Source organism: Etheostoma spectabile, unplaced genomic scaffold, assembly GCF_008692095.1.
Source record: "Etheostoma spectabile isolate EspeVRDwgs_2016 unplaced genomic scaffold, UIUC_Espe_1.0 scaffold352, whole genome shotgun sequence".
Classification (NCBI taxonomy): Eukaryota; Metazoa; Chordata; class Actinopteri; order Perciformes; family Percidae; genus Etheostoma; species Etheostoma spectabile.
Window position 1 is genome coordinate 427,877 of NW_022605591.1, and position 12,777 is coordinate 440,653.

Consider the following 12,777-nt stretch of genomic DNA (forward strand, 5'->3'; position numbering starts at 1 on the left):
GACCTCAGACTGTTTCAAACATCCCCGCACTAACACAGAAAACAAACAGTTAGTGTTGAGTGTCCAGGCCCTCCTCTCCACTCAGTCTTGTCTCTTTTTTCTCCTCTGTTTCTCTCTGTCTATCTCTGTACTGTTGGTGGAAGGCGCGGAAACCACATGGTTAGGCATTTGGTATGAGAAGAGACGACAGGCAGAACGAGATACTGACTGTTAACGCCAAAAACCCACAAACTAGCCATGCACAAGACATCTGAGGTGCTTTTGTGCAGTGTGAGAGAGATGTTTGAGAGGCCAGCTCTTGTCTCATGCATGAGGGAAATAATCCATTACCGAGCAACAAGCATACTGGATTTTGCTTTTTACAGTCGAATACTTGCAAGAGAGCCAATTCTGCTGGCCTACACAACAATTCCACAATGCAAGCTCTGGTCAAACCCACAGAAAGTTTTTTTGGAAATAAGCCTTAAGCCCTTAGGTTTCTAAAAATATCAATAGTGGCATGCTAAATAACGTGGACTGAGTATTAAAAGATGCACAGGAAATATTCAGTTTCTTGTAACAATGCAGTCACGCTGTAGATTCATTGAAGCATTAAAATAACAAAATACACAGTTTTGTTGTATTTGAAGGTTGAGGGGAAATCAGGGTCAAGACTAAAACAAATAAATCATCACATTTCTGTGAATAATCAATTTATCAACTAAAATTTTAGTACTACCTTTTAACCTTTGTCTTGACTTTAACTTTTGTAAAACGGAGAAAAGTTTGGACAGATTTCTCTCTGAAAAAGCAGGAAAGTCAGCCACTGGGGTTCATGGGGTAGTCTCAGTATGTATTGTGACCTTTGACAACCTAGCTTTGTATTTGACTTGTGTATTGTGTGTCTGTTTAGAGCTGAAATTGAAGTGGTACAAAACGATGTGTGATCTCCAGACACGATTAGAAAAGGTGAGACACATGATGCACCTACACAAACTTTTAATGTCATATGAGTCACTATGTTTCAAAAAAGTTCCCCCCAAACTACAGACACAGCCACACACAGGTATCAGTTGCTGTGAAAAGGCAGTGAAGTGAGAGGTGGGCGGCGGTAGTGAGGTATTTTTCACCTGACAGTGAGCAGGAAGTATGCAGGTGTGCTTCCCCAACGTATTGTCCTACAACAGAGAGAACAGTTTGTTCTGCTTGATACCTTAACATATTCCTCATTGTGTGTTTGGGCTATACAGTTTACAGTTTCAGATCTATCATCTGATAGAGGGGTTTCTGTCCTTGATCAAAAAAACAAAATAGCATTGAAATATATAGTACTATCCTAGATAAAACTTAACGCCCTGCGTGCATCGTACAGTGAGTGATTTATGTGTGGCAGCAGGGAGATGGACTAGAGTACTGGGTTCCATCTCAGGCAGCTTTTATCTGCTTGTGCAAGTGTGTGTTTGAGCAGAAATACCAGAGGCTCCAGTGTTGCTGCTCTGAACCTCAACCCGGACCTCGTCAAAAAAGAGAGACATTTTTAAATGTAAATTTTTTCATTAATTGTGTGTGAGATTAGATTACCAAAGTGATCCTGTTTTTTTGTCTTCCTTTCTGTCACCATGCTACATGGTATCACGCTGTTACATGTCTGGATCAGACAAATAAAAGTTTGGCAAGTTAAATTGTATTACAACCAAAGGGTGGTCACTCCCTATATGGTTTAAAAAAAAGTTACCAAAAAAAACACATGCACAGATATATATATTTTAATAGCTAGACAGTAAATATTCCAACAAAGTACACATATTTCTACTACTTCCTGCTGTGACATGTCAACATATGTATCCTTATAAGACCCATTGGCCCACATGGCTAATGAGATCTGTATCTGTGCTGTGAATAACAAGGACATCATAAAACCAAGGTAGATACAAAATTTAAAGATGTAAGTTGTCCATCCTATACAGTAGGTGCAGCAAAGCTAACTGAAGGGAGATGTCAAGAGGAACCTATGAACAAGTGGCAATTACAAGCTAAGGGTTAATGTTGGCGTTAACAGTAGCAGAAGAAAATAGTCATAAAGTTAACAAAAGTATCAGAAATGTCAGTTACACAGTAAACATCTCTCTGGTGTTGCTAACATAGGAGCTACTGCTCATACCAGAGCAGGTTAGGCTGAAGTTCCAAACCCTTATAGCTATGTATTCTTGTCAATACAACTTTTGCAACAGAAAGGATGATTTAATTCCTCTTTTAAAAGTATCTTAAGAGCAATCAGTGTCACGCTAATTACACGGTCCTGAAAGGATATTTCCTCTCTAGGATGGCAAAGGATGACCGCCTACTCGGCCTCTGATTGGCTTACCCTGTTTCTTACCCTATATCTAGCCAATGTTACTCCTTTGCCTAAACCCAGCCAACCAACCAACAAAAGTAATAAGTGACTTGCCAATCTGAGGCAGGGTAGGGGGTGTCATGCCCGCGAAGATGTCTAATCAGGCATATAAATCTTTAACTGCTATGATAATAACAGATGTGTGGGTGGACCATGGCTGTTTATGGCCATAACACTTTCTAGGCTACAGTGTAAGTTTTTTTTTTTTTCTTTTCTTTTTTAATAAACAGGAACAAAATACCCTCACCCACCCTTCCCATACCATTGGCAGTTAGTGCGTTCACACCACCACAAAAAAAATTTAATAAATAAAAATAATAATAATAAACATACAATTTTTTTTTTACAAAAATAGTAATAAATTAAATAATAATGTACATTCTCACCGCTATGCATCAAACATTAAACTTACTACAAAAACAAGTACAAGTAAATAACAATAAAAAAAAATGTCTCTCATACTTCAGGCCATACTTTAAGATTCTCAAAATATGTCACAAAGGGTCGCCATTTTAAGTAAAATTTCTGGACCGAACCTTTCAATGTGAATGACTTTTTTAGTTTAAGAAAAAATAAAACATCACTTAACCACGCGGTCACTGCTACAGTGTAAGTTTTACCTTAGGTTAACATCCGTTCGTGTATTTATTTTTATTACAGTTATATTTTCAGTTCATTGTCTTTGGCTACAGTCCACACCTGACTGTTATGGTACAAAGAAACAAACAGAGTTAAAAGAAGAGTGAATATTGGTCTTACGTTTAACAGGTGGCCAGAAACATGAATAAAAACCAATGTTAATGATGTTCATGTCTGCTAGATGTGTTAACTGGAAACTGTTAGCTTACATGTTACTACCAGGCATGTTGATGTTGTGTTTACAGCTGGTTCCACTTATGATTGTGCAAAAAATGAATATTCCATCTGTAGTCTCCAGTACAAATGTAATAAATCACTTTAGATCATTTTAAATGTATACTACTACAATATGTGGCTGTTTCAACTTAAAAAAATGTAATATTGGTGATAAATAGTTATCAGATTTATCAAATATAGATTATAAAACCCCACATTTAAAATCCAAACCAGCTTGTAAATCCTAAAGGGTCTGGCTCTAATGCAGTTTAATGAACTCGACAATTGTTTAACAAATGCTGGAGTTTTATCCAGCATGCACAGTGATTACGCTCTTGCTGTTTCATTGTTTATTGCGTAGACTCCTGGAATAACTCATTATGTTAATTATTCATACTGATTATATTTAAGTACACAAGGATACATTATCATGTGTGTGCATGTTTGTGTCATCCAGCTTGTGAAACAATGCCAGGCCATGCTGGAAGCAGGCAGAGTCTACTGCCAGACCAGCAAGAGCTTTGTCAACGGCCTCGGGGTCTGGGACAGCACTGCTCCGGGGACAAGACCATGGAGGTAAAGGATAACCAGGCATACCATAGACAAGTGGTGGTTTATGACTTTAATTATACTTTTTTTCTTTATAAAGGACAACACTCAGTAATTAACATTTCTGTAAATGTGCCAGTGTTATTCAGCCGGCTATTTTTCAACTGTAGTCCATTGGCCTGAGCAACAGGAAACCGCAGACATTAGTACAGGTTAAACTTACAGACAGAAGTCAACAAGACACCATAAAGACAGCTAGAGCAACAAATAAGCTACAGGAAGCAGACAGCATCAGTACAGTTACACATCACCAGTATCCCATTCAGTACAGGAAGCCATGCAAGCATCAAGACACAGCCAAGCAACACAGACCCGAGCCATCTTCTTGCACCGTTCAACCATGCAAAGCAGTAACAAGCAGTATAAAAAGGATGAATAGGCTACATCACTCATGAGGGAGGTGTTAATACAGCATAAAGGTGGAGTACAGGTTAATAAGATGGGAAAATAGTTGAAATACATTAATCTTTCATCATACCCAAGGAATGCAGAGTGTGCTGTATTTGACACCGGGCAGACACAAACATGTCAGCAGTGATAACAACAATAATAATATAAATTACCAGGAAATTAAATGTTCACAAGTCTGATTTCCAAGAGTCAGGCCTTGAGACTGTGTGTGGAGTTATGGTAGGTGGTGCAGTTTCTTGTTTCATTTGGTAGAGTGTTCCACCTAGTAGAGGCTCAAACGGAAGTACTGGTTTTATTTAAATCAGTCAACAATACTTTTGGCACATATGCATTTTTTCTTCACACAAAATAAGTTTAAATGAGACCAAATGCACTCTGACTATGAAACACAAATAGGGGTTTTGGATAGGAACAGTAATGCTAAGATTTGACGAGAGTCTAAATTATGATTTCTTAACTGCAGGAGTGTTTGGACAAATTTTCCAAAAAGCTGCTTATCGTCTTGGAGGCACAGGGGGTGAGTCCATCTGTGTGTGTGGTGTGTGGGTGTGTGGGTGTTGTCTGTCTGTCTGTCTGTCTGTCTGTCTGTCTCGGGCCTTTTGACTTTCCGTCTTTGCACCACCGTCTATATATCAGCCAAAGTATGAGGTCAGACAAGGCTGCAGTACACTGTTGAACACATTTGACAATCATCTGTGCTCCAGTGATAGAGTTTTGTCTCTGTCCCTTTCAGGAAGTGATTGAAACCACACAGAATCAGTCAAGACGAAGCTGCAGAACTTGTCAAAGAGTGAGTGAGCTGCTTTTTTTCTGTAATCACTCCCCTGAATGTCTGACAACCATGAGCCCACGCGTTGAAAAAAACATTAAAAGGATTATGATCCTTCATTAGACCTTTCCTCGTACTTTTGCTTGCAGTCTGCTCTTACTAGTGAGAATGATCTGTGCATTAGATCAGAGAGGATGACTCATAGCATGTGATAATAGTGCTGAGCTGGATTTTAGCCAGTTACATATAGATTTGGTTTAGCCCTCTGTGCTCACATCTCAGTAATACACTTTAAACTCTATTACACAAAATCCCAAATGATGTGTGAATCCCCAATACAATAACTCTGTAGTCTGTAGTTTCTTCAACAGCCTAATGTAAATTTAAATGTGCTGTATTATATAGCGCTTTTCTGTCTTAACGACTACTCAAAGCGCTTTTACATCATACAGGAAACATTACCATTCACACCATTCATACACTGTGGCCGAGGCTGCCGTACAAGGTGCCACCGGCTCATCAGAAAACACTCACACATATTCACACTCCGATGCATAGCATCGGGGCAATCGGGGTTCAGTGTTCTGCCCAAGAACACTTCGACGTGCGACTGCAGGGCCAGGGATTGAACCACAACCTTCCGATTGGCAGGCAACTGCTTACCATTGAGCCACAGCCGTATTTGTGCATATGTCACAAATGTATTTGTCAAATATAGGTACTCACAGACTTTCTTCTTTCCTTCCCTCCCGTCCCCAAGGGATGTCGTCGGTTCAAGGACGTGCGCAGGGGGTTTGAGCGTGGCAGTGAATGCTCGAGGGGGCGCTGGTGAGGAACGCTCAAGCCCCACGGGGAAAACAACACGAAGTGGAGGAGGCCAGCAATGCTCTGCTAAACGCAAGCAAGACCTTTCGGTCTGAGGCCCTGGATTAGTCCTGGAGGTGAAAAGAATGTGGACAAAGTTAAAATACTGACCTTTTTTCATTTTATGTTGGGGCGACAGTAATAAAAGAGTTTGCTGCACTCTGAATCTACCAGGAATTGTACTTATTTAGCTTACGTATACGTTTGGCATTAATCTTATATTTAATCTTTACTTTATTTTGGCATGATTGCTTTTGTTTCATTTGTATATTTTATTTTTCAATTTGCTTCTTTTATATATTGTGTATATTTTATTGTTGACATTGATTGCTGTCACCAGTGTAGCCTGTGTGACGTGGGTGTTGCCAGCATGCAAGCATTTCCAATCTCTTTAATAAATGTGTTTAAGAGCAATTTACTAAACAACCGTAAACAAGCCGAACATAAACTGAATGTGAGAGCTAATCTCAGTTTATTTCCAGAATCAGGTGTACCGGAATCTCCTGGTGATTTATTAAATTTAATTACCAGTTTGTTGATTGGGTTGTATTTACCAAGATATTATCACTTTTGTTCATCAAATTGTCAGAAATAACAAGTAAATGCATAGACTTTGTTAAATAAAGTAACACAGACTCATTGCTTAGTGACATGGACCGATCATGCTTCCTGCCGTGCGTGGCCCCCCCCCCCCCAAAAAAAAAAGGCCCATTCTGAGCCAGGATAAACCCAGCTTGTGTGTGCATACGGTAAACCAGGCATATACAGGGTCCACTTCAACTTTAACTACATATGTGAGATAACAAATGTCCTAATCTGCCAAAACAGTCACATGCTGTAAGTGCATTCAGGTACCGAAACCAGCCGGGATAGGACACACAACAACCTAATTATAGTTGTGCTTTTGCTGTTTTGATGATAACAGGTTATCCTCTGTGCTTCTCTCCAGACTTGTGGTTGTGGCTTCCAGAAGTTTAACTGGCGAAGAGTCTTTGGTCATGGAAACATGAACACTGTCTCAAACCGCTGCTTCATTTTGTTTCAGATTAATGTCATGAGGCCAAGAAGAAGACAGAAATTCTGATGGCAGGAGTTCATGTTGACCTATTTTAAGTTTGTTTTGTTGCTTTGTAATACAGTGGTCTACATCTTTAAAAATGCATGTATGTAAGAGTTTTTGTAAATACTTTCACATGCGTTCCTGTCAGATGTGTCATGATGGAGCCAGGCTCAGCTCTTCCAACATGGCCACCAGTCTTCTCAGAACTGGGGAATATCGACAGAAACTGAATAAAAGGTAATTGCTTGCAAAAGCCAGATTAATTACATATCCTTGTGTGCAGTGTAGCAATTATAGAAGGTGCTGACAGGCTTTCAATGACCAAACTGGCTCTGTATGAATATTCGTATTGTGTCTAGCAAGAGCTAGAAAAGGAAAGTGTGATTGTGTTAGTGGAGTTTAGTGACTATAGTAGTCTAAAGGTGTCGCAAGCAGGGCTTTCATCCAGTAGGGGATTGGCTTAGTTTAGCAAAAAGCCTAGAAGCAGGGGGAAACAGCCAACCTAGCCCACTTTAAAGTTTAAAAACATATATATGATTACTTATTACAGTTTAGAAGTGCTGGTAGGCCTTTTAAAAATTCTCGTCATGCCAACCTAAAAGCCAAGATTAAAAGTTCAATCTGACTTTTAGAACAGCAGTGGCTAAAACAAGTCACCACATAATCCCTTTTTAAGCTGTTGTGGAGCTTTTGAACATATCATATTCCTCATACCCTGTGGAGGTTTGATAACTGGAGAGCAGGTCTCGTATTGTTGGTGTCTTCTACTCAGCATTATACAAAGATGCAGAGGTAATATAATGCACATTTCTGGGACTGGAAGGTAGAAAAAGCAGAGTTTTTTTTCAAAATGTTGCCTTTTGTAAGAAAGGAAAATATTAAAAAGTTTCAAATGAAACAATTGGAGAGCATGCCAGTTAAAGAGAAGATGACCACACAGTGATATTTACAATGCAGGTTTCAAACATTCAAAACGACTGCAAAATATTTGAGGCATTAAATTGATTCAAAATGTTACATATTCAGCTAAAAGAAATATATATATAGATAATATATATATGTATATATATATATATATATATATTATATATATTATATATATATATATATATATATATATATACATACATACACAGTGGAGTTCAAAAGTTTGGGCACCCCAGGTAAAAAGAAATTGTATTAGTGTGGCATACGAAGCAAGAAAAGATGAAAAAATCTCCAAAAGGCATCAAATGACAGATCACATTCGTAAATATGTCACAAAAAGTTAGATTTATTTCCATCATTTACACTTTCAAATAAAAGAAAACAAAAAAATAGGTCGCAAAAGTTTTGGCACCTTGCAGAGTTAATACCTTGTACTGCCCCTTTGGCAAGTATCACAGATGGAAACGTTCTGTAGCCAGCCAAGAGTCTTTCAATTCTTGTTTGAGGTATCGCCCATCTTCCTTACAAAGTCCAGTTTTTTGAGATTTCTGGGCTGCCTGTCAAGCACTGCTCTTTTAAGGTCTATCCATAGATTTCAATTATGTTGAGGTCAGGAGATAGTGAAGGCCATGGTAAAACCTCAGTTTACGCCTCTTGAGTATCCACCGTGGATTTGTGTATGTGTTTAGGATCATTATCCATTTGTAGAACCCATCCTTCTTTAACTTCCGCTTTTTCACAGATGGCGTCAAGTTAGCGTCCAAAATGTGCTGAAATATTTTGAATCCATTTTTCTTCTAATCATGAAAGTTCCCTGTGTCACTGGCTGCAATACAACCCCAAAGCATGATAAATTCCCCAGTTGGACAGAACTTGTTTACACATGCATCAGGCTTGTCTATATGTTCATTTACAAACTTCAAACGCTGATTTTGTGGTGAGGACATAGAAGAGGTTTCTTCTGATAACGCTTCCATGAAGACCATATCTGTACGAGTATCTCTTTATAGTGGAATGGTGTAGCACAACTCCAGAGTCTGACTGCACAATACATCCAGAAAGACCTGGCAAACGTGGGTTTGGACTTACTTTTCTCAAGCTGTTCTGTCAGATATTTTTCTTGGTCTTCCAGATCTTGCTTTAACTTCCACTGTTCCTGATGACTGCTATTTCTTATTTACATTCCAAACAGAGGATATTGGCATCTGAAAACGCTTTTCTATCTTCTTATAGCCTTCTCCTGCTTTGTGAGCGTCAACTATTTTCAGTTTCAGTTTTCTAGACAACTGCTTAGAAGAAGTCATGGTGCTGATTGTTGGGGCAATGTCAGAGGAGACTGGGCATTTAAAACGTTAAGATTGACATCACCTGGTCTTTCCAGACGATGATTGAGAACAATCCATGACGCTGTCAGGTCTCAACTTTCCAAAGGGGGCAGTACAAGGTAATAACTCTGCAGGGTGCCCAAACTTTTGCAGACGCCATTTTTTGTTTTCTGTTATTTTGAAAGTGTATATGATGGAAATAAAATCTAACTTTTTGTGACATAAAATATAAATGTCTAATCTGTCATTTGATGCCTTTTGGAGATTTTACCATCTTTTCTTGGCTTTTATGCACATTAATACAAATCTTTACCTGGGGTGCCAAAACTTTTGAACCCCTTTTTCATCGTACCAGGAAAAAGTGAGCAACAACAGGTGTGTGTGTGTGTGTGTTGTGTTGTGTGTTGTGTGTGTGTGGTGTGTGTGTGTGTGTGTGTGTGTGTGTGGTGTGGTGTGTGTGTGTGTGGTGTGTGTGGTGTGTGTGTGTGTTGTGTGGTGTGTGTGTGTTGTGGTGTGTGTGTGTGTGTGTGGTGTGTGTGTGTGTGTGGTGTGTGTGTTGTGTGTGTGTGTGTGTGTGGGTGTTGTGTGTGTGGTGTGTGTGGGGTGTGATGGTGTTTTGCTTCGTCAACCTTGGACATTGGCAGTATTATTGTTGTCTTCCGCGAAATTATAAGAATTTCAAACAGGAAATACATTTGACAGCTTTCACTGACCGAATCCAACTGCAACAAAGTTCTTCCTATTTCAACAGGAAATGAGAGAGAGACACATAGGAATAAAACACTGAAAAGACTCCACCAGTGTTGTTTTTCAATTTGACACAGGATGTAGGAAGAGGTTGAACACTTCCTAATTCCTATTTCCTGAAGAGCAAAGACTGCAGGATTGATAACCTACTGTAAACTTGTTAATGTCTTTCCTTTTCTGTCTTTCTCAACATCAGGCAAAGATGTTGGAAAGGAAAAAGGGGAAAGTTGTCCTTGAAGACAGTGAATAGACAGACTAAATAGGCATGAATAGAAAAGAGAGAAACTTATGTACATAAATCAGTTTATGCAATTATACTTTCACAGAGTTTTACTTGCAGATCAAAACTGCAAATCAGTAAATGTATGAGAAAGTTTAATAAGGTTATTTTGAGTGTAATAATGTACCATTGTAATGTATCATTTAAAAATCAATATTTGTGTCTGTAGAATGACCTCTCTGTGTCTCTTTCTGTTTTAATAGCACACTCAGTTTGTCCTAAACGCTGCCCGGGAGAAGAGGGACATGGAGCAAAGACACGCTGCAATTAAGAAAAAGGTAATACATTTACAAAAACACTTTTACATATATAAATCTTTTATAAATAAAATGTTTAAACCGCAATAAAAGAAAAACTACAGTGATTTGTTTTTCTCAAATATTTCCAGGACGTGTCCTATGATGACTCCATCATGGATTTCAATGCTGACGCAGCCAATGGAATTGCCATGGAGGGATACCTTTATAAGAGAGCCAGCAATGCTTTCAAAACCTGGAGCAGGTACAAATTCACCCAGGAAATGTGATTTTCCCCCCTCCATACTTCTCACTAAAAGGACTCAAATGTCCAAAATATATTCCTGAACTGTGCGCTGTGTGTTCATTATGTGTCTCTTGTGTCTTTGCTGGTTCAACAATAATCCTGAAGGCTTCTTGACATTATCACCTTCTCATATTCTCTTTCCTATCCAGGCGTTGGTTCTCGATTCAAAAAAATCAGCTGGTGTATCAGAAGAAATTTAAGGTATATTTTAGATGTCTTCAGTGTCACTATTTTTTAACATGCTTTTAAAAAAGGCTTGAATAAATACAAATGTACATAATAACATGCACAGTGTGACTTGCATGTCTTTCTGCTTTGCGTCTCTCCCAGGACCAGCCTACAGTTGTGGTGGAGGACTTGCGTCTTTGCACAGTCAAGCCTAGCAGTGAAAACGAGAGACGATTCTGCTTTGAAGTGGTGTCCCCGTCAAAGTGAGTGTGGGCGCAAATGTTTGTGCATTCATGCAAATGTGTATTTAAGCGATGGCGATGAATTTTCATCAGTGTTAAGTGTGTGGATTGGAGATTGGATTAGCGATTTTTCCACATCAATATCTCATGTGTCTGATGCATGTGCGTAGGTGTTGTTTGTTACAGGCAGACTCGGAAAGGCAGCAGCAGGCGTGGATAAGTGCCGTCCAAAACAGCATCGCCTCAGCCTTTCAGGAGCACAGAGAGGACCCACACAGCCCAGTGAGAACACACACACACACACACACACACGCACACATACTTATAATACACCATCTTCTCTATAAGTGCATTTTTCAGTTGGAGTTTAATCTGAGGGGATACAGAGGAAGTAATGTGCCTTTGTGCTTCTTCTCATTCTTGCGCGTGTGTGTGCGTGTGTGTGTGTGCGTGTGTGTGCGTGTGTGCGTGTGTGTGTGTGTGTGTGTTTTATCAGAGACAACGCCTCAGCTCGGTGTCGGCGAGCAGTTTGGGGGGAGGAGTGGATCAGGAGAACAAGGGCTGCAAGGCGCTGGAGGAAGTCCAGGCGATCCCAGGGAATAAGCAGTGCTGCGACTGCGAGGAGGCCGGTCCTGATTGGGCCTCCATCAATCTGGGCATCACGCTTTGCATCACATGCTCAGGAATACACAGGACACACACACACACACACACACACACACACACACACACACACTTGGCTTAAAACCTTAGCTGTAATGGTTTCCTCCTCCAACAGGAGCCTGGGAGTCCATTTCTCCAAAGTACGCTCGCTCACTCTCGACTCCTGGGAGCCAGAGCTCATTAAGGTAATTTAACTTTTTAACTGCAGCAGCTACACAACTTCATTACTGTATATTCTGTGCTAACGAGAAGTTCCACTGAGTAAAATGATTATGAAATCAGTTATGTAATCATTTTACTTTAACTAACCTCTCCAAAAAGAGCAACAAACTCTAAAATATAAATACAAATCGTATTTCTTTGCTTTCTTCAGTTGATGTGTGAATTAGGTAACACAGTAATCAACCAGATCTACGAGGCCCGGATTGATGAGATCACCATCAAGAAGCCCCACGCCTCCAGTCCCAGGTACAAACTCACTAATGCACATCTGAAGGGAAGGGAACATTCCACATGTGTAAAATTCCATGATTTTACACATGCAGCTCAGTTTACTCGTCATAGAAAGTACAAAAAAAATGGCTTGTGAAAATGGCTTTGGAAGACAATGACCCTGGTGATTGAGGGTATCTTGGCTTTGGCTTTTGATTTCATATTTTCAGCAAAAAGTCTACTTTAGAAATGTACTTCAAGGATGTGGACATTTAAAAGGAAAAGAGGGTCTAACAAAAAGATGCTTTAGGTTGCATTAAGGGAAATGTAGAACGCATCATTTCTAGAGCAAGACCCATAATAGAGAATAAAAATCAGGATATCTCAGCCTCCGCTGCTTTGTCTGTATGTCTTATTTTAATGTGTCTCACATAAGTCTACTAACTTTGTGGAAGTGCATTACCAAATTGTTGTACTACCCCTTTCAGTCATGAGAAACAACTCTGAT

At 39.5% G+C, this 12,777-nt stretch overlaps 1 protein-coding gene across 3 annotated transcripts in view; it reads left to right on the plus strand.

The window, feature by feature from the left end:
• acap1 (ArfGAP with coiled-coil, ankyrin repeat and PH domains 1) overlaps window positions 1–12,777 on the plus strand; it is a 39,611-nt gene that overhangs the window by 11,429 nt on the left and 15,405 nt on the right. For all 3 annotated transcript variants that reach the window (XR_004331233.1, XR_004331232.1, XM_032511364.1), the window contains exons 9-16: window positions 10,425–10,499; window positions 10,610–10,722; window positions 10,914–10,965; window positions 11,095–11,195; window positions 11,345–11,456; window positions 11,671–11,867; window positions 11,953–12,022; window positions 12,211–12,305. Coding sequence is in view for 1 of the 3 variants with exons in the window: in XM_032511364.1 (XP_032367255.1) it covers window positions 10,425–10,499; window positions 10,610–10,722; window positions 10,914–10,965; window positions 11,095–11,195; window positions 11,345–11,456; window positions 11,671–11,867; window positions 11,953–12,022; window positions 12,211–12,305 (815 nt within the window). In the remaining 2 variants the exon portion in view is untranslated. The remainder of the gene's footprint in view (window positions 1–10,424; window positions 10,500–10,609; window positions 10,723–10,913; window positions 10,966–11,094; window positions 11,196–11,344; window positions 11,457–11,670; window positions 11,868–11,952; window positions 12,023–12,210; window positions 12,306–12,777) is intronic.